Here is a 25,365-nt window from a genome sequence, read left to right as displayed (position 1 = left end):
TTAGATACTGCCTTCTTCTCATCGTCCTTGAACAACTAATATCCCGTCATTTCTTTTTCCTGTTGACTTTGTATTTGGATCTCCTATCTTGTGCAAACCCTTTTTTAATATTTTGATTTCTAATCAGGAAAGTTTATTTGGAAGTTACTTTTAAGCATCATTATCCTCCCTAGTTCCAGACGTAGTATTGTCTTCTAAACTTTCTTTGATGAAGAGAATGTTCTTTACCTGTGCTATCCGTCACACATGACTATTGAGACTGAGAACCTGAATTTTAATTAATTAATTTTAATGTAATTAGCTACAGTGGCTTATGGTTACAAGAATGGACAGTGGAGGCCTACGCAGGGCCTTCCCCATCCCCTTGTATTACTCTGAATGGGTTTGTTGCTCTCCGTATTGCACACAAAATGTATTCATCTAATGTTATTCTATTAGAGCCACATCTTCTAGGACCTTAGATTATTCTGCTCAGGCTGCCATTAACTAAGTTCCACAGGCTGGGTGTCTTAAACAATAGAAATTTCTGGAGGCTAGAAAGTCCAAGATCAAGGTATCAGCCTATTTCATTCCTGGTGAGGAAAATAGAACCAGATTTATTTCACGAATTAGAGCTGTTTAAAGAATTCTTATGATGGACAAGGAAAAAAACAAGTGGAGATGTGTTGCTGACTTGTTCGGTTTCTTCGTGTAGGTGGCAAACTACAGAGAAAGCTACCAGGAAACACTGTTACTGTTCTCTTAAACCAGTCTCGTTCCTCGGTTCTTTCACCCTGGTCTTTTGAGATGAGTAATCTCAAGTAGTCTGATTTAAACTCAGATATGATATGATTTCTCTTTTTCAAAATCTCACTTCCTTTATCTTTGTACTCCAAAGTAACTTAACCTATTTAGTTTACAACCAAATATACTAAAACTTCTGAAAACATATTTTTAAAACCCTGGGCATGGCTCAGGGGTTGAGCAATGACCTAGGATCCAGGAGATCGCGGTTCGATTCCCGGTCAGGGCACATGCCCTGGTTGCGGGCTCGATCCCTAGTCGGGGGCGTGCAGGAGGCAGCCGATCAATGACTCTCTCTCATCATTGAAGTTTCAACTCTCTCTCTCCCTCTCCCTTCCTCTCTCTAAAATCAATAAAGATATATTTAAAAAAGAAAAAATAATTTCCTCACTGTCACTGTCATGTAATTTAGAAAAACACCTAAGACATAAATGACATATGCCACCCATATATTATAAATAATTGTCTTTTATCTCTCTCCTTGTCACTTTAAGATTTTTTATTCAGTGTTTTAAATTTTGTATATAAACATAGTATTCTTTTATTTAAAGTTTTCTTTCTTTCAGCTCAACAAGAAGATGATGAATTTGTGTGCCAGATAATTTATGTCTTCTACCAGATGGTTTTCCACCAAGCCACGAGAGATGTCATAATTAAGGAAACACGTATCCTTTCAATGTTTACAATAGATAATGACATTTCACATATTCACCAAAGATGCATCTTTAGGTGTTTTTTTCTTGCAAATGTTCAAATAATGTAGAAAATATCAAGCTTTGAAATACATTTAGAGGGCAAGCTATTTTTCATGGAAGTTATTGTCCCCAAATCAGTATACAGGTAGAATATTTTGGGGACAATTTTATCAACTTGTCAGGCTGTGATTCCTAAGGAACTTAACAAACATATCTGAACTTCCTTCTCTGTTACCATGACTTCTCCATCAAGGTCCTTAGGACCATCCTTAGTCCTCTTTTCATCTTATTTTATTCCCTCTGCATGGAAAACACATCTATTTTCATGACTTCAGCAACCAACTATATGCAGAGTATTTAATATTTTCATAACCTCTTTCTTGAGTTCCAGGCTAACTGCTACCTGAATTTCTTACACCTACCTAAAGAGGCACAGTATGAAGTACCCTAAGAATCATTTTAATCACATAATCCTAAAGGTAATTTTTAATTACCTTTTACTATTTACTAGCTGCAGGACCTTGGATAAGCTACTTCACCTGCTTGAACATACAATCTTGCATCTATAAAATGACCATAATATTATTAAATAGCAAGAGGGCCTCCTTATAGGATTATTATAAGTACTAATGGATTTGAAGTGCTATAGTAGTTCAAAGCAGAGAGTTACTCAGTAAGTGGTAGTTTATTGCATCTAAAAGGATTCTTGATCACCTGGAACTCAAGAAAGAGGTTTTGAAAATATTAAATACTTTGCATATAGTTGGTAGCTGAAGTCATGAAAATAGGTGTGTTTTCCATGCAGAGTGAATAAGATGAAAGTTTTAAGTGTTAGATGTACTCAAGGAGTTTATAGACTATTAGAGAGTTAGACAATTAAATAAGAAATATAAAATTATAACCCAGTGTGATCACTGTCATAAAAGTCATGTGCAGAATACCTAGGAGAGGATATATAACCAAGTCTGGGGATGTCAAGAAAGGATGGTAGTGGAAGTGGTATCTAAGCTGAGTTTTTGTCTTTGCTTTTTTTAAATTGTGGTGGTCTGCTTGTTTGTGGACCAAAAGAAAAATCTGCGTTAGAAATCCGCTGCATAAAATTCTTCATTACCCGTGTGAAAAATATAAATTCTGTGGCTTAGCATACATACCCCTTCATAACATGACCTTAACCTAATTTTCCAAAGTTCTCCATTTAACCTCACTATACACAATTTTCTCTTAGCACACTAAATTTTTCATCATTTATCAGACATGACCCCTACCTTGTCATAACTTACTGCCTCTTCAGGTGCCTTGTCAACCTCAAAAATATTTCCTTTTTTTACCTGACAGTCTCCAACTCAGCAGAGATAAGGTTATGAGCTGTCTTCTGAGTTAAGCCTTTCTAACCCTGTGCCTCCCTCCTTCCCAGCAGGAGTAATAACTAGTTCGCACTCTTGAATAATAATTTGACAGAATATGGACTCCTGGCTTGCCAGTTATTTCCCTCAGCAATTGGAACGTATTTTTCCACTGTCTTCTGGCTTGAGTTGCTGCCAATGAGAAATCTGTAGTCTACTAATTATTGGTATCTGTCCTAAAGTCTGATGACAACTTACTTTTCTTTCCGTTATAAGTGAGTCCGTCTTTTTGCCAGGATGACCAAAGGAATGTTTCTGTTTCTTTAAAGCCACATAGTTTTATTAGAATTTGATTTGGTATTTATCATCCTTGCTTGATTTTTCCAAGTATGCAAATGTGCTCTTTCAGTATATAGTTTTGTCTTTTTTTTTATTTCAGGAAAGTTTTCTTGAATTATAGTTTTTAGTATTTGTCCTGTTGCTTTGGTTGTCTCCTTTGACATTTATGCTATGTTGGATCTTCTTTACCTATCTTTAATACCTGTTTCTAATTTTTATATCTTTTCATTTGTTCTTTAATTTTAAAATTTTTCTCTTTTTACCTTCTATTTCTCTTATACTTTTATCTATTATTTTTATTTAATCTTGTGTTGTTATAAATTTAGTTTTTATATATCTTAAATGATTTTTACTTTTATTTTTCTTTCCTGAAGTATTTTATTTCAGATTTTTCTAGTTCTGACTTATATATTCTTTCATATACTGTTGTTTTCTCTAATTATTTTATCTCTTTTTGAGATATCAGATTGCAGGCTTTATCTTTTATGTAAAAATATCTTGTTTTCCCTTTCTTATAATAACCATATAGGGAATTTGACTATAATTCTTTTCTGTTGCTCTTTTAGTGTGAAATTAACTTTTCTGAACTTTTAGCAGGGCCAGATAGATCAAGAAAACATTATAGCTACACAGCAATAGAGCTACCTCTTCAACTATTTTCCCATTTTCAAAATATGACCTTGTACTTTCTAAAATTTACTGGCTATTTTTCTTACACATTTTTATCTAGGTTTTTTTTTTCTTTCTCATTCTTGTTTTTTAAACAAATGAAATATTAAACGTTTCTGGTCATCTTGTATTGATGATTTTATTTCAAAATTTGCAGTTAAATTTCAAGTTGTCATTTGAATTTAGAGAAATGTGGGATTTTCCAATAGGTTTAATAGCCTCAATCTCAAATGTCATTTGTGTCTTTAACCACTTTATTCAGAGGCTCCAGCATATCTCATAGATCTGATGCATGATAAAAATAATGAAATCCGAAAGGTCTGTGACAATACATTAGATATTATAGCGGTAAGTAATTTATCTTTCCACACATTTGGGGAGAAAAGACATTGTACACCTATTTAGGACATTGCATTCAATGTAAAGACAAATTTGTCTTTTGGTAAAGCTCAGAATTTACACTGATAAAAAATTCATTTTTAAAACATTATTAAGACTTTTGGCTCTTTTTTTAAATATGTTTTTATTGATGAGAGAGAGAGAGGAAGGAGAAGGAGAGGGAGAGAGAGAAACATTAGTTGGTTGCCTCCAGCACACCCCCTTTCTGGAGACCAAACCAGAAACCTGGCCTTGTGCCCTGACTGGGAATCGAACTGGTGACCTTTTGGTGCACAGGATGACATTCAACCAACTGAGCCACACCGGCCAGGGCTCTTAACTTTTAAGTATAAGCTTCTTACATAAAGAGGTTTTATATAGATTTAGAGTTTTAGGTATGTTCTACATGTCATCTCAGAATCACTTGTTTTTCAGAGAAATTATTGTGTAGGAGCAGGGGAATTGATGGCAATTTCTGCCAGAACTAAACACAGTCACTTTGCAGTTTAGCCATTAATTTTTTTAATAAATATATCAACTATTTTTTCAATTCTCAGAGATGTATGTGAAGCATCTATTGCATGATGGTCACTCAATATGCTCTTTTCAAACCAGACCAAAACTCAGACCTAGTTAAATTTATGTGTAGAATTAAATCTCTGGATCAGTATTTCCCTTTTTTTAGTACAGATAATTATATTATTTTCTGTTCATTTTAATTTTTAAAATGGTATGGGAAGATTGTCTGTTCACTGTTTGGATTTTAACTGTGAGAAGTTATTTGGAATATATATTTTAACCAGACATATTACTATGTATAGTTTAAGGTTATCCTGCAAATGGCTGAATTTGCATTTTAAAACTTCATGTCAAGACAGTTAACTGAATGGGGCAATTAGTTGAAAGGTCTGGGGTTGGACAGTGTCATAAAGAGGGAGCTGCCTTTTCCAGTACAGAAGTACCTCATCTGTTCACTTAGCTGAGTTCTGAACTGTGGTGCCTTATTGGGTTTGGACTCAATTTATCAGCTAGCCTCAGACCACAGTTACACTCCTAGCTTGCTGGACCTCCTTATTTGGGAGAAATTTGAGGAGTGGGTATTTTAACACATCAGTAAAAAGACAGCTTCTCGGGCCACTTGGGACATAGCTGCCAGTCTTAGGTTCTTTGAGCCCAGACTCTATTACTGATCATGACTCAGGGTGCTATTTGCTTGTCCTGAATCTTTTTCAAGAGTAAAAAAAGAGGAAATTGACTTAATTTGAAACAGGGGAAACTTTGATTAGGCACAGCAATGATGATGAAACACTAGAAATAGGCTGTCAGGGGAGAATGTTAAGTCTCTGTCCAGTTAGATCAGCAAAAACCCAATAACCAACTGCCTAGGATGGAAGTGGATGAGATCTCTTCAGACTCTTTTAACTTCTAGATTTTTATTTCCTAGTATCTCAGATTGACTATGTCCTATACTAATAAAAAATCCCCCCCAAAAAGAGAGAATGAGAATATTCACAGCTTAAGGCAACTTATTTTTAAGAAAACAAACTTCTTTTTCACTCAAGACAGGACAGCATGGAATAGTACTAAGAAAAATTAGATGCCTTACAAGCATTAAGGAAATAATGCCTTCTGCAATAAAGTACTTGTCCCCAAAATTATGGAAATATTACATTAGTGATGATTGTTTAATGTATTTGGGCCCAAGCCCTGGATTGGTGAACTGAAACAAATGTGTGGTGGTAGTAGCCTTTGCACCATGGAGTATTACATATTTGGTGATGCGGTCTCTGTGGCCTCATCAGCAAGTTGTCACCTGTCTGACTAGGCCTTAAATGTAGTTTCAGGAGGCAGAGAATGGGGTAGGTGCCAAGAGGAGCAAGGAGGCAAGGAGAGAGGAGCCTAGTAGCTTCTTGGTCTGCAAAGGGGATTCTGTGGCAGTTGACCGTTGCCTTTTCTCTTCCAAGCTTTGGGAATCTTGAAGGGAAGAGCAGAACCCTCTCTACAGACTGAGCTTCTAAAACCCAGACAGACCTTTACCCTTCAGTGCTTCAACTTTGAAGTATTTGAGAACCACATAAATTCTTCCAATTGCCAAGGAAATTCCTCCCCTGACTTTACTGGGTTTTCATACATGTGATACATGTTTATAAAACACATACTATTTACCTACTAAGGTATACACTAGGACTACAAAACTCCCCAACATAAAGTCCCTAGAATGTACAGGTTTACCATCTGGATTCTAGAGATCACTAGGGTCCCATCGTCTAGACGTGAGCTGGCCTTCCAGGAGCAGTATGACTACATGGCCCTGCCCATCCATGTTCCATACCAATGGCACATTATGGCTACAGGATGTTTACAGGAAAAGGAATGTACCAAGTTCTCTAGGAAAGATTGATGTCTGTTGTCTGTAGTCAGCCATAGGCCCATGTGATTTGGTACCAATACAAGTTTGTATTGCTAACATTTTTAATGGCAGCCCTTTTTCTTTTAGGAACTCTGATCATGGGCAGATTGTGTGTATTTCAACAATCTGGAATTAATAGCTAGCCCCAGTATTTTAAACTTGGAAAACAAGGTTCTATCTTCATTCCAGGGTAGACAAAATCATATTTAATAAGACTGATGTATTGAGATAAACTAATGTAGGTTTACATGTGACCTCTGAGACCTCAATTGTTATGGTCTCCAAAAATTAGAAGGAAAGCCTGTGTCAGACAGAAAAGCTGAGTTTATTAATAATATTGCCAGCAAGGGAGAGCACTTTAAAAATGCCTCATACATCTTTAAGAGGGAAGTTATAGAGGAAGTTTCCTAGGGGTAGGAAGAGGGTTAGCATTAGGTCAGATTATTTCAGGACAGGCTTTCAAAAGCAGTGAGTGGGTAGGAATTGGGTAAGATTAGTAGACGATAGTCACTGTTAATTGACTTGCAGGTTGGTTATAAACATAGAGCAGATTTCTAAGTTGACAGAAGCTTCTAAGATGTTCTTTCTAGAGTAGTTGAAGTTCATTATTCCTTGTTTCACAGTCTTGGTAAATTCTCATTTCTCAGATTTGTAAGTTTGACTTTTATGTCTCAGTTCCAAACAGTCAAATTGGGTTTAGTGAGATAAGTTTGGTTAGCCTTCTTTTAGAGTTCATTTTTACATTGCGTAAACCTGAAAGGCAGACATTTAAGGTATTTTTTTCCAGCTTTTTAGAATTTACATATTCACACACACACATACACACACACACACACACACACACACACACACAGACCAGATCCTTGAATAATGTCATTTCGTTAAAGTCATTTATAATATTGAGGAGATGCCCTAGGAACTTAACTTTTGTTTATATCCATTAGCCTACAGTACAATTGGTTTAGTATGTCATTTCACTTAAAGTCACAGAACATATTGACAAATTTAAGTGAGGACCTACTATGTATTGTATATATGTGTATGTATATGTGTGTAGTATATGAATGTGTGTGTATCCCTGCCAGTCCTATGCATGTTACTTTATTGTTTTTTTAATTGGCAACAGTTGGATTGAAAAGGCTGCAAGCATAATATGAAAGATAAAAGTCATGATTTCTTGCTTAACTACATTTTATGTAGTTCTATCTTTTCCTTTGTGGTCTGACTGGACATGATATTTAAAGTGATATTACACAAATGAGCCCCCTCAGTGCTTTAAACAGAGATTGAAGAGATAATTCGACTGTGAGGTCTGGTTAGGAAATGCCACAGTCAAGACTAAAGGGCAGCACTTAGGACAGTACTATTGCAAAATAGGCAGTATGTGCATTAAAGTCAGCATCTCTGTTATGTACATGTTTAATTATGTGTATCTACATATGCATGTTGTATAATATCATTGGGCGAAGTCATTTCTTAGATAGAAAAGGCATCTTTTTAGCAGCTACTAACTTAACCTTAATGAGCAACTAAATTACTCTAGATCTGCTTTAATTTAGTATGAAGAATTGTATTAAATAAACCATATTACATTCTCACTTAGGGGCTGCCACATTAAAGGAGAAGGAAAGTCTGTTTTCCATCAGGAGTTCTAGGACACAGAGCAGATCTGTGTAGCTCTGTGTTATCCTGTACTGTGTTAATCAGATACAAGGTGTGACGGAAGCCAGTGACAGTTTTCCTGATAGTGAACAGGCTCTGATAATAGGCTGGCTAAGGCTTCGTACTGTTTCAGGGGTTAAGTAGTAAACACAACGATATAGGACTTCAAAAAAGATGGCACATTCCATAGAAAGTCAAACCATAAGTTTTTCATGACACTTTAGAATTTATGGAAACTGAGCGCTTACGATCATAATGTCAGGAGCTGAGGAGAAAATAAAAGACATTGTGTGTGCACCTTTAAATATTAGACAAACTCAAGTCTCAAAGTGAGGCTATCAGGGTGCACTCCTTGTGAAAAGAAGCATTTCAAAAATGAGGAAATAAACTACAAGTGTCCCCCAAAAATGTATACACAATGTAACAGTTGGTAGCTCAATTCTGAAAATGAAGTGTATTTTTTTTTTAAAATATATCTTTTTGTTGATTTCAGAGAGAGGAAAGGAGAGGGAGAGAGAGAGACAGAAACATCAATGATGAGAGAGTCATTGATCAAGCCCGCAACCGGGCATGTGCCCTGACCGGGAATCGAACCCCAATCACATGGATCCTAGGTCAATACTCAACTGCTGAGCCACACCCAGCCAGGCTGAAGTGTATTTTAATAAACACTGCCTTTACCATTATTCAAAGTGTGCGTATACATTTTGGGGGGACATCCTGTATATTTTTAGAGTATTTCCACAATGGCTTGACAGATTGTTATATGTCTTAGCTGTGACTTAACTCTGACATCCCTTAATTTCCATAGTTACTTCCCGATAGCAAGGGGTAATGATGGAAGAGCGAAGTAGAGATTTGGAGCAGAAGGGTTTGAGGGATAGATGTGATTGACAAATGTTGAATTCATTAAATTTTTGACACCAGATATTCATTTAGAGCTGCCATTTACCTTTGTAAAATAAACTTATACTGCCAGTATTCTTTGGTTGTGGGGGATAATGATTTCAACAGCTTTATGAAGTAATTGTATTAATCATAGACTTTTGTTTATAGAATGGAACTTGAGTAAATCTTAGATTTGTTTCATTTTAGAAATGAAGAATCTGAGACAAAAGATATTAAAATACCTTTAGAAGGTTAGATACTTCTCTTAGTATCAGAGCCGGAACCAGAACGCAGGTCTCCTAACTCCCAACCCAGTGTTCTTTGCATTAGACCATGCCATATTAATATACATTAATTCAGACTCTGAGGCACAAAGAAACTATGGCATTGCCATGGCTACTAAACTTTGCTCATTGAAGATTATCATAGAAGCTGGCTGAGGCCTGGGATTCCAGAATGCTGGCCATTGGAGTAGGGTAAAGCCTCGGCTGCGTTTAACTGAGGTGGAAGAGAAAGAAACAAAACAAAGGTGTGTGTGTGTGAGGGAGAGGCAAGCAGAGACCACAGCTGGGAGGAGCTGCAAATGTAAGATTGTTAGCATGTTTTGTCTTTGGAAAATATATGTCTATTTTATCTATTTTCAGATTGTCTTGCTTACATTTTTAGTGTTAAAATGACCTTTCTTTTCTAAAATTATAATAGTAGGTAGCAGTTGATTTACATTTAATGTCAGTCTCCAACATTTGCTTTTGAACCTTTCTTAAAGTCTAAAACTCTAGGAGCCACAGTCCTAGCCTATTAACTATACTTGCTGAATAGACACTCAGCAGCCGTTAACTAAAATATTTTATTTTCAAGAAACCTGGAACATAAAAATTAGTGTTTCAGAAGCATAAAGATCAAAAGCGAGCAAAACAATACTATCTCATTTCACTCTAACCAGTGTTTACTACTAAGGAAAGAAGAAATGAATTATGTAAGCGAATTTTGTGTTCTCAGAACAAACGTGCTTCATTCCAAGATTCTATATTTGGTAAACACTCGAATACCTGAGGCTGTATTATCACAAGGTAGAGCAAAGTTTTATGGCACAAGTATACCTTAATAATGTTTGATACTTAGCCTCTGAATTTAAAATACATATGTTTTAAAATATTTTCCAAAGTTAGCTGTTAGTACTGGAGCTGAAGTCATTGAAAACTGGTTCTTTTTCATTGTGGTTCTATCTAGGTAAAGGGACTGTGGGTATTTTTTCTTATAATTTTCAACTTTCAATACTGAAATACTCCAAATGTTTTTTAAAAAGTCATGGTATAGCTGCTTGAGACTTTAAGGTCTCAATACTGCCTGGTCAAGGTTTTTGCTGTTATCTTCGCTGTGCTCTGTACCAACAAGCCATACATATGTATTAAATCTCAAAGTCACCTCTTGTGAAAACTCCACTTGTCATTGTAGTGGAGTCATTATAGCCAGAATCAGGAACCATTGTTTGATCTTTTGCAAAACATAATTTTCTATATCCTAAATGACCCCACAGCTTGGTATAGAATAGCATATGCTGTCTCATGTTTCTTGAAGGAGAAGCTGGGTTTTTCATTTGTTTGTTTCATTTTGTTTTGTGTCCGAAAAGCTGAAGAGACAGCCGTATGTTTTCATTGTGGCATCCTGTAAACAGCAATGCATGTGTTAACCTTGTTAGTCACAGAGAATCAGATCCAGGGCTTTACTATACAAAACATTTAAAAGCAGAATAGAGTTACTTTTAATAAGGAAAATGACAGTACATTCTGTATCATTGCTACTCGAACTTTTTCGCCTTATAATAAGAGATGTCCTGGGCCTGTGGGTTCATTCAGTCATAAATGGATAAAAGGAAGAAGACAAAACTCGAAAGGAATTCATATTAGTATTGGGGGTAGTCTCACTGCATTTGGTGGTAGGTCTGTGCCCAGGACACTGACAAGTCAAGCTTTCGTGTCAGAAGTTAGCCAGGGATGCTCATGGATATTTGGGTTTGCGTGTTGGATCTCTGTAATGGAGTCTGGGTAGTCTCTACTTAAAAACTCAGGCATGCATGTTTAGGCTCATTAATAACAACATTACTGTAAGCTTGAAAGGCGATCAGAGGCTTAATTTGAAGGGCTATTTGTGAAGAAAACAATATCTTTGTTACACATTTCTACATTTATTAAATATGTTTTATTATTACAGTAGTAAAACCTTATGAGAAGGGTGTGAGATGATAACTCCTAGAATAAGCGTGATTTTTTGTGTGTGTCTGTGCAGAGCATTACTTTCTCCACTTTATGAATATGTGGTTTAAGAATTTATTTTTTAAGTTATACCTGCCTCTGTGATATTGCAGTTATTGGTAAAGAGGCAAGTTTTACTCTTAATAGAATAGCAAACCCTGTATTTTATAAGCTTTGGGCATTTGACTGGTTTGTTTTGTTGTTTTGTTTATCGTCACCTGAGGATATTTTTTCCATTGATTATTTTTTTTAGAGGGAGAGTGGAAGGGAATGGGGATGGGAGGAGAGACAGAGAGAGAGAGAGACAGGGAAAGAGAGAGAGAAACATCGCTGTGAGAGAGACACATCGATTGATTGTCTTCCTCACCCGCCTTCATGGCTGGGGAATGAAGTGCTCAGGTGACACTTTGCCACTGAGCCACACCATCCAGGGCACTTAACTGGATCTTAACTCCTGTTCTTACACTAAGAATCCATATGCTTGAACTTAAATTGTAATAAAACAGTCAAATCATATGTTTTTCTATCATCTTTCTTGAATACTTCTTCATTCAGATCATCAGATTTTAAATTCTTCTACCAAAATGAAAAGTTAGTTTTATACCTTTTGCCAAGTGAGACAAGCTAGTATTCATAAAAGAAACAATACCACTTAAATTAGTTCCATCCAGTATTTAATGTAGATTTATTTAATAGGATTTCTGGTTTATAAGGCATATCCTGGAAGTTTTGGTGACTTATAACTAACTTATCTTTTAGGAAAAAAACAACAGTTAGAATGAAGAATTTCTTGCCCAAAATATCATTTTTCTTTTTTTTATGCATTAAATTCTTTATTTTAATGGACAATAAATTAATCCTTGTCTTCTATAAGTGTATATGTGATCATTCTTAAATTAATATGACAATCATAGTTTTTGCAGCTAACTATGAGCACATACACTATGCCACATGTGGAACCAAAAAATATACTGTACTTTTGAAGTCATACACTTCAAAGAGGTTCAAAGTTATATTTAGCATTTGGGCTAAATTATTTTAAAGCTAATCACAGTGCCCATTGTGCATAATTAGCACCACAGTATTTTATTTCATTTTGGAATAAAGTGATCCACTAAAATCTGTAGCCAATGAAACTACTTGTAACAACATCTCGGTGCTATTATTTTTTCAACTCCCTTTTTTCCAAACACCCTCCCATGTGTGGCCAGGTCAGAGAGAACATGATTGAGAATACAGTGCGCAATATACTTACCAGACCAGAAGCTACTTCCTCCCATATCATTGCTTGGTCAACAATTCGACCCCTTCATAGAATCTGAGAGCTGAAAGTTGACCTTGGAGGTCATTCATTATACACATTCACTGAAGAATCCGTCTACAGTGACCCTGCCAAGTGTTCATTTACTCTGTTTAATTGCCGTTTCCACACTGCTGCGAAAGATTACCTCAGTGTTCTGGGCCTCATTTTCTCATAGTACCTAACTTAGAGGGCTGTTACTTCAGTTACTTAAACAGTAAGGTGAACATTAAGTGTTTTCAATATAGGTTTATAGGTTTTCTAAATACTTTACCTGCATTTTCTCATTTTATCAGAGCAATTTCTGTGATCAATGGTTGGATGATTGTTTAAATGATTGTATCTAATTGCTGTAACCATGCCAACAAGAAGTAGAATTTGGATTTAGGATATATTGTTGATATCTAAATTGTCAATTTCAAATATAGGTTAGCATTGAAAATATAACTTCAAGTAAAAAATCTTCAGTGATTTAAATATTAAAATTATAACAGTTGAATTAATAAATGTTTATTATTTTTAAAGTAAAATGTAATAATGTTTATTATAGCTCTACTTTTATATTATTTAATTTTATATAATTATATTTGGACATAGATTGACAACTAATAAGGATAATAGATAACTATTAGAAAGAAGGAAAGCTTAATAATTCAGTGGCAGAATTGCCATTAGCAAGTACCATAGCCCAATATCTCCTGCCTCCACCAACCTCAGTTGAACAGGAGCATCTGTATAGTTTCAGAGATGTACAGTTAGAACACACAGTCTGAAAGCTGACACCACTAAGAGATTTAATGATACTGTGAAACTTTTAAAATTTAACAGGTAAATTATTAACAAGATAATAACAATTACCTTTATTATAAAATTTCAGACTTATTCTTACATCCCAGAAATTCATTCTGTGATGACAGTTTTTGACTTGAGCCTCAGCTTTGGATGAAAATTGCTCAGCTATTTGACTAAAATGTATATTTGGTCCACCTCTTAGTTATCATAATCGTGTTGATTATTGGAGGACGGTACTGTTAGCTGGCATTTTCCCACTCCTTTTTAGATAACTATAAACAAAACTGTGAAAGATGTGACAGAGGAATTTGAAACTGAGAACCCTAAGATTAGGATAAGAAATACCTGAAGCCTTTTTTTTCATCTGTGCCATCTGTGGTACTGTTAAGTGAATACATTAGTCAGAAGTAGCCATAACCTGTGGGAAGAGTTGGAAGCTAGATAAGTTCAGCTGTAGTTTATAATAACTTACCTTTTGTCCTTCAAAACATTCAGCACGATGTTCTCTGTGAACAGCTATCAGATACAGCAGTTAACAAGGCCATCTTGCGCCTTAGGAATTCATGGCTGAAACAGGAGATAGACATATAAAGACATAATTATGACTAAATAATATAACATTATTTTGTTTTCCATAGTAACCATTTCAGTAGTTAGGAGAAATACTTTAGTAGCGCTTTTTTTTCCTGCTGAAAAGTGTTATCTACACAAAAAGACATAGCAAAAGATGTAATGTTAATGCATCCCCACCTGTCATTAGTGCCACAAATAATTATAGCCACAAAACTCTTTGGAAGCTGAGGTCTGATTCCTTACCTAAGGTCTCATGATAAAGAATTTGTGAAATTTAAGCTTTTCCAGTTTTTGCCATTGCCATTAGCAACTGGTAATGCAAACAGAGATGTCTTTAATATATGTATTTGATTTTTATTGACTATTATATAAAATAATTATGAACAGGTATTTTAAGTGTTTCCTCTGACCCAAATGAAGACCACCCAGATTCTCATGAGATAAAAGTACTGTTGTCTGAGTGCCAGGGGAGTTCCTTCAGAAGCTTAAGGAGTAATAGTTGACTCTGTTTTCAACAGGAATATGATGAAGAATGGGCTAAGAAAATCCAAAGTGAAAAATTCCGCTGGCATAACTCTCAGTGGCTGGAGATGGTCGAGAGTCGTCAGATGGATGAGAGTGAGCAGTACTTGTATGGTGATGATCGAATTGAGCCTTACATCCATGAAGGAGATATTCTCGAAAGACCTGACCTTTTCTATAGCTCAGGTAAGATGGTAACCAGTTGTCTGCAAGCTAGTTTGATCTGCCAACTTTGCTCATTCCCAAGCTTTGTAAGCACTTCTCTTAGTATATAAATGTCTCCTACTCATGATTTCAGACGTAACATCAGTACACACCAAGCAAACCTATTAGCTCACTGTTATTTTTTCCAGAATCATTCCTTTTGTATTATGTGATCTCCATTAAAAAGAGGCTGTGGCCAGGAAAATTAATTGCTCTTAATTGAGTACATTCTAGAATATATAACTTAAAATGACATCTTCAAGATTTCTGACTTCTGTTTGAAAATGTAATATTTATTTTTCTTTTTTAAATGTATCCCTTACTAACTTATATTTGGTTTCCCCTGTATTTCATTTTAACAGTCTAATTTTGCCATGGTTTTGCTTTAGTTTTGAAGTAGTAAACTCTGGTTACTGGTTGGGATGATGTAGGCCCTTCGTAGCAATAGTGTTTTCCCTCTAAACTCTGCTGTTTCAAGGTAAATCTTACATGTTATAACCTTGCTGATTCTGCCATACTGCCTTTTTCCAGGGATGAGTTTGGCACAAAGATTGGTAAGTTTTTGCATATTTTGGCTTTTAGTGTGTTTCACAGTTGCCACTATTAATATTGCTTCATTGAAGCCATTTAGTTGAGGAGTGGAAGGAAAGGATTTCTAATTAAGATCTGTAGCAGATTAGAAATAAAAAGCATGAAAGTAATTATATTTGAATTAATGGCTCACTTTTTTCCTACTATGTAGTGATTCATGTGTTTTCATAATTGTGGATTGTGCAAATTGCCCATAAACACTGCATTTTTTTATATTTGATATAGATATTTGAATCCTGGAAAGTTGATACTTTACTTTGAAAATTAAATAGATTTCTTCCTAACTGAACTTTACAGTAGTTATGAAATACTGCTTTGTGTTTCAAACCAGATGGTGTAGATCATTAATTTCAACCAACCAAAATTTCTTCATTCTGTAATGGCAAGCAGCTGTTCCTTACATATTCAGATATTCATGAAGTAAAATGATGTAAAATATATATGATATGAATTTTTGTTAATAGAAATCAGAATTTCTTGGAATCAGATTTCTTGCTTTGAAGATTGATAGCTACTTTTCAGTGTGAATCACAGTTTTCAAAACTGAGTAAAACTTTTAACCAGCACAGTATTCAACTTTGTTGTTTTAATACAATTATAATTTTAAAACATATTTCTAAAAAGTTAAAGCATATTTCCAAAATTAATTTATTTAAATTAACCTCTTAAATGAAAATCATAAACATTTTTATGTAAGATATTTTATAATTAAAATTTACTACTTAGGCTTTTGTAAAAATCTAAATTAAATATATTTTTATATATCAAAATTTAGAAACAGCTACCACTGATGGAAAAATAAATAAATTTAAGCGTTTGAGGGGTTGAAATATTATCATTTGTTATACTCATGGTGGTTTTTTAATACCTGTAGCCTGATGATATGGTGGACATTTGACAGTGGAGATTACATTGCTGTGAATTTAAAGATATAGTTCTATATATCGAGCCATCTGTTTTTTAGTTTATTAATTATTTTACCTAGTTCATTCTCCATGAGTAGTTCATCTACTAAATCAGTCTCTGTGGTATCTCTCTGATGTGTGTCATGGAAATCCGGATAACGCCAGCCTTTTGTCTCTTATTGTGTGCAGTTGTATCTTCAGAAACTTCAGAGAAATTTGTAATACTACAGATTTGAAAGCCATCTTATTTAAGTCCCTGGGTTTCCATGAAACTTTAGGCTTCTTCCAATAAAAGCAGGTTTGGTAGCTTTTTAGCCACAGAGGTTAAGTTAAGTGGTCCATAATTCCCTGAGTCTTATCTTTTACTTTAAATGAAATATCATTTGCTACTTGTTAGTCATTAGTATTGCCTTCTATATATTCAAACTGTTAAATATGTCCCAATGTATCTGTTTCTCTCTTGCTTTTATTTTTTTTTAAAGGATCTTAGTATTGTCATATGAAATAGGAATCTGGCATTTCCTTTAGTTACGGTATTTTTTCCTTAGAGTCTAAAATTATTATGATTGTAACCACTGATTAACTTCCTTTTCTGTCATGAAAATTACGCTGTTTGCTTTAGAACTTTTACCCACAGAGGAAGCATATTATGGCTCATAGTGAAACTGTACTGCTACTGCACACTTCTAAATCACTTTTTACCTTTTTGTTGCTGTTCATCAACTGTGGTGAATCTTACTCCTAGCATTTGACATGTAAATATATTTCTGGAATACGAATCTTAAAATGGTTTGCTTCTGCCTCAGAATCATTGTAATACTGTAGTTTGCATTTACGTATGTGTTTCTGCAATGTGTCTTATCAGAGGCAGCCAAGTAAGTCATAATTCGTCGATTTTAGTCACTTCTTTTTCTCCATTATTGATATGTTTTCTCCCACGCAACCACAATTTCACTTTTAACTAGTTCACCAAAGAGTCCAATATTACGTTTTCATTTGACTTTAAAAAATAAAGTTTATTTCAGTAACAGTGTATAAGAAGGTAATGTTTTTGTATTTTTTTCTTTTGTTCACAATGTGTATACTCCAGTTTTTTAACTGACTCAGAAATCAGAAGGCTGATAAATTACCTGTGCTGACCAATTTCCTTTGATTTCACCCTCATTCTAGTACCTACCCCTTTTAGTCATAACCATATTTACCATGTTTACTCAGAACACCACAGAAAGGTGTGTTGTATGTAACATGGTATAAAGACCTCATATAATTTAATAACCTAAATGTAAATAATGCTCTGCAGCTTACAACGTGCTCTGGTATATGTCACCTGTCTTCTGTTTGTTCTCTGGTTATTTAAATGGGACAAGAAATTCTCCGGTTCCTTGTTGCTACCTTTGAAGCAACAAGGCCTGAGAAGGACACTTGTAGATTTATCTGGAGTTTGTCATCAAGAATAAATTATTCCCCTGTAGTATTTGTAGAAAACAATTACTTTTGGATTCAGAATGCTGAGAAACAGATAGTTCCGAAGAAGTTGGGGTGCTTGAGTGGAGGGTTTAATTTAAGGTATAATTTAACTTTATTAAGTTATAAATAAATTCTAGTGAAGAAAGATTGCTCACATGTCAGAGTTGCCTAGCTTTTGTCAAGCCATTAAGTGCACTGTAGAAGCTGTGGTTCACAGAGTGAATTGCAGTGTCCTAGAAGTATTAAAAAACAAGGTCAGAAGTATAAATTTTCTCTGTTTTACTTACATAATATCAGGCCTATTATAATGTTAAACTAGTTGTATTCTGGGTTTATAAAACTTCTGGCTGAATCTTTAAACTGAAAAATATTTAGTTTGATCTGCTTGATGAGCTCCCAGTTTGTAGTCTGCTCTGTGTTCCATTTCTCCTTTTCTCCCCATTTTTCCCTTTGAAGATGACAGGAGCTCTGAATCAAAATGACAATGTTGTGAATTTGACAAGAGTTTTCTATTTAATTTCTTCCTAACCTGGCTCACTTCACTAGGTCACATTTCATGTAAAAACTTTTAAAATATAATTCAGGTATCTTGTTATTTAGTTGTATTTATACGAATGTAGAATCTCTGCTTCTACTGGCATGCTGAATATCTTTGTCTTCATTTTCAAACTGTGGCATACATTTTATTTTGGCATTTTACTTAGCTTCGTTCCTCTGAAGTTGGCAGATTTCTTAAACTCTGATCCTCAATTATTTGGTTTTAATTTAACAGAGGAGCTTGTTGATTTTTGTGGCCTTAACCTTATTAATTTTAGCCACACTTTCACAAAGTGTTAGATTCATATAAATTTAATTTTTTTTAGCTGCTCAACTCTCTGTGGTATCTTGACATTTCCCACAATTTCTTTTCTTTTTTTTACTTTTTTTTTGTTTAGCTGGTCTTCTATTTATGGAATCTTTAACTTTTAGAGAACATAGAAACTGGTCTAAATATATTATATTAGACACTTTTAAGCTACCTCTTAAGTATTTTAAATTTACTAAAGTAATAAGACAGATAACAAAGGTATTCATTAACAATTCAACAATTAAGTAATAATGTAAGTCTTTATGGATACATGTACCAAGTGAGTAGTACAGGAGTCTGATGGAAACACAAGTCACCTCACTTATTCATTTGCCAACTCTATTATTTTTTTCCATTTACTTGATTTTTAATATCCTTACTCCTGAAACAGATCTTGTCATTAATGCTTACATATATTTCAAGACTCAAATCAGTTACACTTCTGCCTCCCTCTCTCCCCAAGTAGAATTCTCTAAGCCCTGTGGACACGGCAGTCTCGCTGCAGCATTTCTGTCTCCAGCTCTCATTTGGTACATATACCATTCCTGTTGTGTATCATTTATTAGTGAACTATATTATTTAATTGCATCTTAAGTGTTTGTCATTTATTTCACTTAATGTAAGATCCTTGAAAACAGAAATTAGGTTTTGTAATTTTTGTATTGACCACAGGACTAAGGAAAGCATTATTATGCATATGGTAGGTGTAAAATAGTCATCTGGTGACTGAGTAATTTACTTACCATATCCCAAATTTATAAAGAGAGTTGTGAGTGTGACCTAGCCAATATGTATCTAGAGGTTACCTAACAACCCAGAATACTTTCAAACTAGGAAACTTTAAAAGGCTTCAGAACTTTCCAAGTAGTTATTACAAAAGCCATATCTTAAAATACATTTATATTTGTTCTATGCATAGTAACAAATATAAATTAGATCTTTTTTTCCTCATATTATTCTTAACTTGTTCAAAATTCTATCAAAAATAGGTTATCTGGATTCTTAGATGGAGCAAATAAGAAAATAGTGTTATTCGAAAATCAATAAGAAGTAATAATACAGACCTGGATTTAGGAAAAGAAGCACTTTATAGTCAACGGAAAAGAACTCAGAAAGCATAGTGGTATAGAGCCAGTTAGTGTAAGTAGTCAAATGTACCTGACCACCTAGGGACTGCTGTATAATAACTGATGCTTATAATGAGGATTGAGTCGTCAAGAACCACTTAAATATGTTCTGTACACTTTTTAAAAAAACAGGGTGTGTAAAATATATTTACAAAGATTTCTAACCCAAGTTTGTGTGTTTGTGTTTTAAGGTTTGTCAAGCATTGCTTATTTAGAAATTCACTTATTTGAAATATCTAATTCCCTAATCATGTTACGCAAATGAAGCTGTGTGGGTATAAAATGTGGGACATACTAAAGTTTTGCACTTTGCTGACACCATGCTATTGAATGTCTCCTTCACTCATTCTATTTCCTCGGCCTGGACCATCCTACTATCTGTCCCTCCCTACCTTGCCTCACCCCTTTCTCTTTTGTCATTGTGAGCACCCTGAAGGCAGAGGTGGTCTTACTCAAGGTCTGTACTAATATAGTACTGCCACATGGTAGATGCTCAGTAAACGTTTGAGCGTTGTGCTGGATTGTTGTAAAGGAGCACACATATGTAGTCTTCTGTTCACACTCGCAAGAGGAGAGCATGTCATGCTAACATCTTTCTTTCCAGGTTAAATATGCGGGTTATTTTCTGTTGTGTTGCTTGATAGAATAGTTTCCTTTTTTAGTCCCTACAAGTCTGTTTTACTAGTTACCATTTTCCTTTTTTCTAGATGGATTAATTACCTCTGAAGGAGCCCTAAGTCCAGATTTCTTCAATGATTATCACCTTCAAAATGGAGATATAGTTGGGCAGCATTCATTTCCTGGCAGGTAAACAATCTTTCCAAATCTAATATATGTTTCCCTTGTATTTAAAAGCTAGAATTCTTATCATTTCTCATTTTTCTTTTTTCGTTAAAGAGGAAAAAATACTTAATATTTTCAAGATTATGCTTGCTTGATTTTAAATTAATTTATGAAGCCACATTTTCTATGCAAAAAAATTGAAATCACAGATCTGAAAAACATATATGCTTCATCACTTTGGAAAATCCAGGTTTTCTATTGAAAAAGACAGTACTTTTGTCAAATTTATGAACCCAGATTGTTTTCCAAAGCCTATAAAATAAAATAAAGAACACAATACGTGTACTTTAACAATTATTCAGACAACACTGTCTTAGCAAGTTAATGCTTTGATTAAAAACTTTTCCTCCTTGAATGGCATGCAAATAAAATATTTAAAGGAAAAGAAATCTGACATATCAGCATTGTTCTACAATTATAAAATTTTACCAGAATGTATAAACAGTATTTTCTCCTTCATATCATTCCTGGAGGCATAATATTTGAATTTAGGCTGATCGTTGAAATTTCACATTAAATTAGTCTCAAATGAATAGCTGTAGTCTTATTTGCCATTAAGACTATTTTTTCTTTAAATTATTTATTTAATTTCTTCTTATAAAATGGCACTTTTCATTAACATGAACTATTTTCTTTTTGGAAGATGTGTTTATGCATTTTTTAATTGAAAGAATACAATTATGACTAATATTTTATAACTCTTATTGATGACTTATAATAAGCCATTTGATCCAACAGTATTACAGCCATTATTAATCATCTGTTGTATATAATCTATTCTACAAATACTCATCATATTTATTTTAACCTTCCCAGCAATGTTTTAAGGCAAGTATTGTTATAGCCATTTTACAGATGAAGAAATCAAGGCTCTAATAATTTAAGTAACCAACTCACACTATAGGATATTACAGGAAGTAATTTGAAATCTGGTCTATATGTCTCCATAACTTATGTTCTTTCAAACATGATGCCTAATTTGGAAGGAAACATAGCATACTATGGTGACCTCTGAGCTTTTGGTGTGTTTTTTTTTTTACCACAACCCCATTAAGAAATTCCTTTCATATTGCAACCCAGTGCACACATACACATTTTTTTATCTATATGTATACACCTGTATATAATGTAGAACAAAAATTTCTTAAAACAGCAATTACTGTTACTATCTATAATACACAATGACATTCTGTTTTATTCTATTATTTTATTTTTGAAATGCACATTGCAACCCACTATATTAGTTTCACAACTCATTTTGATGGTCAGGACTCAAAGTTTTAAAGCATGGTGGAAAATGTTGTATTACATGAAATGCGATATGTTATATGTAGTTCAGTATTCTGTAGTGGACTTTAAGTAAATAATAGCACTTTAGAAATAGTTTTATTAGTGTACTGGATTATCATGGTAAGAAACTCCTTGCCTTAGGAAATAAAAGTTAAACATGGTTACATACCAGAAAGCATATGGCTTTTGATTACTTCTGATGTTTCTGTCTATATTAGCTATAATTATTTAAATAGAGGCTCTGTTTAATCATTATAACTACTATACTCCCATCGTGGGACAATTCCCTGCACAAATGTTTTCTAAAACATAATTGGAAAAGGAAGAAATCATTTGGGTTTATAATCCTAATATTTATATGGAAGATTTTGCTGATGGCATTTACAAGGTTAATTATTCTACCATTTATGTTTCGCTGTGAAGAAAGCATTTTTGTACCTCCTTCAGATACTGCCAATCGCCAATCTAAAGAAAGCAGACAATACTGATTTATTCATTACTTATTCGAGAAAGACTTGCTTTCATTTTTTATATAATTATGTGATTTTTACGAACCTGAGCATTTTCATTAAAATTGAATATACAAAACAATGGACTTACGAGCTCAGTTCAGCAAAATTTCTCATTTCTGGTTTTCAAAAATAGTTATTTTATAAAACAATAAGCCATTTGAGCGACAACTGTACTCAGTGACTGTTATGCACTCCATCCAAAGATTTCAGGGTTTTATTTCTTAATTCTGTTAGTAACTCTTTAAAAATGACTGGGAAAACTCTCTTACCTTTGTACCTTCAGTTCCTTTACAAAGGTAAAAATATTTAAATAGTGTCTTTTGTATCATAAAAGGCACATCACAGTAATGTTGGCTTAAAGGATTAGTTAATAAAACGTACTATAGACTATTTTCAAATCAAGAGTGATATACTTATATATTATAATCATTTTGATTTGAGAATTGTTTGCCCTTTAAAAAGAACTTCCCCTGAGAAAGTTAAGTCTTTCATCTCTTGTCCTTTGTAATTTTTCAGGCCTTAAATCACATAACTGTATCGTTTTCTTTTTTTATTTCCAGGAGAAATAATTTACAATGAATTTCCTTAGGGTTCTTTTGTAGGTAATAGATCAAATAAGAAGGGACTCTCAGTTGGATCAGCGGAGATGCAGAGAAGCCTAGCCCAGACTTGGTGGTTCTGTCTGCATTTCCTCCTCTGGGATCGTTTACTCTGGCTTTTATTCAGTCGTTTTTGATTGGTTAGGGTTCTCTTCTAATAGGATTTCTGTGCTCTTCTTTGATAGTAACAAACCATAGATCTTATCTGGCTTATTTTTTAATTCTGTAAAGATTTAAGTATTTTAAATTGCTACATAATTATTCACATATTTTGGCATGAAAATTTTGCCACAAAATGTCCCAGATGTGAAATTTTAAACTAATGGCTACCTTTCAGCTTCTGATATCCAATAGGTAAATTTAAAGCCTATTAGAGCAAACAACATTGACTTAAAATACTTCTTTGGAAAATTTTTATTTTAACTGATTTTAAGCAAATAGGAGTGTTTCTTAAGAACTATAAGCAGGATGTTGAACTCTTGTCTTCACTTTCACTGTGGAGACGGAACAAGCTGACTTAATGGCAACATGAAGAACTTGGGTTAGTTATGAAGAATGTCTTGGTTGAATTTTGAATATTGAAAAAGCTGATATTTAAATACTTTTAAAAAGAGGAAGTGTTATATATTTTAAGTTGTTTTTTAAATAGGGAAATTGTCCAAATGACTTAAAAATTCTTTCCCTCTTTCTTTTCATATATCTTTAATAGGTAAGCACTGTCAAGTTATCTGAAAAAAGAATAATAAAAAAATTAATGTATAAAATGTGAATTTTTAATCATTATCATTGTTTTAATTTTAACATGAAATAATATGGCAGTGACAGGTGACGCGCTCTTTAGACAGTATTTATGGCTTTTCAGTCTTTGCGGGTTTTAACATATCAGTGTCATGGTGTTCAGGTCAAATAGATGATCCCAACTTCCTGCAAGGTAAAGAATAAATTTCTAATTTTCCTAAGAGTTTTTTTTTTAATTGTTTAAAGAAAAACCCTTCACTTTCTTCCTAAAATGGCAAGATTTAGTAATAGGACGTATCTGATAAAATGAGGAAACCAAGCCAGACTTAGAGAGCAGTTCACATTCGTCCTTTCCTTACAGCCCCAGTCAGGGGCCCATTTTAGCCCGGAGGCCTGTGTCTTTGTAACACAGCAAGGCAGTGTAAATGGAAATGCTGAAAATTGGAAACTCATCTATCCCACTCTACACGGGAGACTGGATGTCTGCTAAAATAGATGTGGCAGTTGGACTGCGAATCCTGGGTTTTAGACATGCGTCACTATCAGCCTGAACCTCTGGGCGCCAGAATTTCCCGACATTTAGAGGTAATGCAAAATACATTAGGGCTCCAAGGCATTAGCTATAGAGTTGCCAATCCCAGAGGTCAGATGTAAATCTTCCCCTCCCCAAATCTGAACTGGTGTTAAAAGTGAAGTGGAACTTGCTATTGAAGCTAATTAAAAATAATAGGAGTAAGGCTAGCTTTTCTCCCCCTTTTTACCATGCATCCATACCATATTTTTGGACCGTTTTTATTATAACTCTTACTTTTCAAGACTAACAAGAACCTCATGTTGAGTATTTTTAAACTGCTTCCAGCTTTTACAAATCAGTTTTTGTTGCAGTAAAAATGGTCCATTTTTCTTTTATAGGAATCCAATTTTCATAAACTGGAAAAAAATTACAGAGGCTGCTTAGGTTTCCTTGGGGCTTTGAACAGTGTTTTTCAGAGGGAGGGCCTGGAGTTCTTCTTTGTAGTTGCCACAGTGATGTCATTCACTGACCATTTCACTAGAGCCTGGAATGAACTAGATGTGTCGTTATCTGAGCCCTCTGATTCTTATACTTTCATTTTTCTGTGTCTGTCAGCCTGTTTCTTCTTCCTTTTTTCTCAGAATACGTTGGCATGACCTTTTCTGTGCATTATATGAATTATATATTACAAATACGCACCTTTTAATTTTGTTCACTCTATTTTTTTCAAACATTAAATCAGTTGAAATGTTAGTTTTACTTTTAAAAATCATGCTGAATAGATGTAACAAATTACGTATTTCCTTAATATATAAGAAATAATCTTTCATTCAAATTTTTAAATGTATAATTTTACCTAAGACAAGGACTCCACCTGTAAAAACCAGACATTTCTGTAGCTATTAGGCACCTTGATTATACTCAGCTATTTACTTAGTTTTTTCACTTGAGAGAAGCACCTCAAAATCATATATTCCCTGTCTAAAACGCATTGTGTAGTGTTTACAAACTACATATTATTTCTAGAACTCCATTCGATGAGATTATTTCAAAACAATTACGCAAAAAAGAAATGAAATTGTTCTTTGTTACAACCCTTAATTTGGCCAATCCAAAATTTCT

The 25,365-nt window shown here is 34.1% G+C and overlaps 1 protein-coding gene across 2 annotated transcripts in view; it reads left to right on the top strand.

Moving 5' to 3' along the window:
• The window catches only part of KIFAP3 (kinesin associated protein 3), a 100,466-nt gene that overhangs the window by 53,377 nt on the left and 21,724 nt on the right, over nucleotides 1–25,365 (top strand). For both annotated transcript variants that reach the window (XM_081120428.1, XM_081120429.1), the window contains exons 16-19: nucleotides 1,350–1,448; nucleotides 4,092–4,177; nucleotides 14,603–14,792; nucleotides 20,455–20,554. In XM_081120428.1, the coding sequence (XP_080976554.1) occupies nucleotides 1,350–1,448; nucleotides 4,092–4,177; nucleotides 14,603–14,792; nucleotides 20,455–20,554 (475 nt within the window). The remainder of the gene's footprint in view (nucleotides 1–1,349; nucleotides 1,449–4,091; nucleotides 4,178–14,602; nucleotides 14,793–20,454; nucleotides 20,555–25,365) is intronic.

This window comes from Miniopterus schreibersii (genome assembly GCF_964146895.1).
Source record: "Miniopterus schreibersii genome assembly, chromosome: 19".
NCBI classification, from domain to species: Eukaryota; Metazoa; Chordata; class Mammalia; order Chiroptera; family Miniopteridae; genus Miniopterus; species Miniopterus schreibersii.
This window is presented reverse-complemented; position numbering and strand designations above follow the sequence as displayed.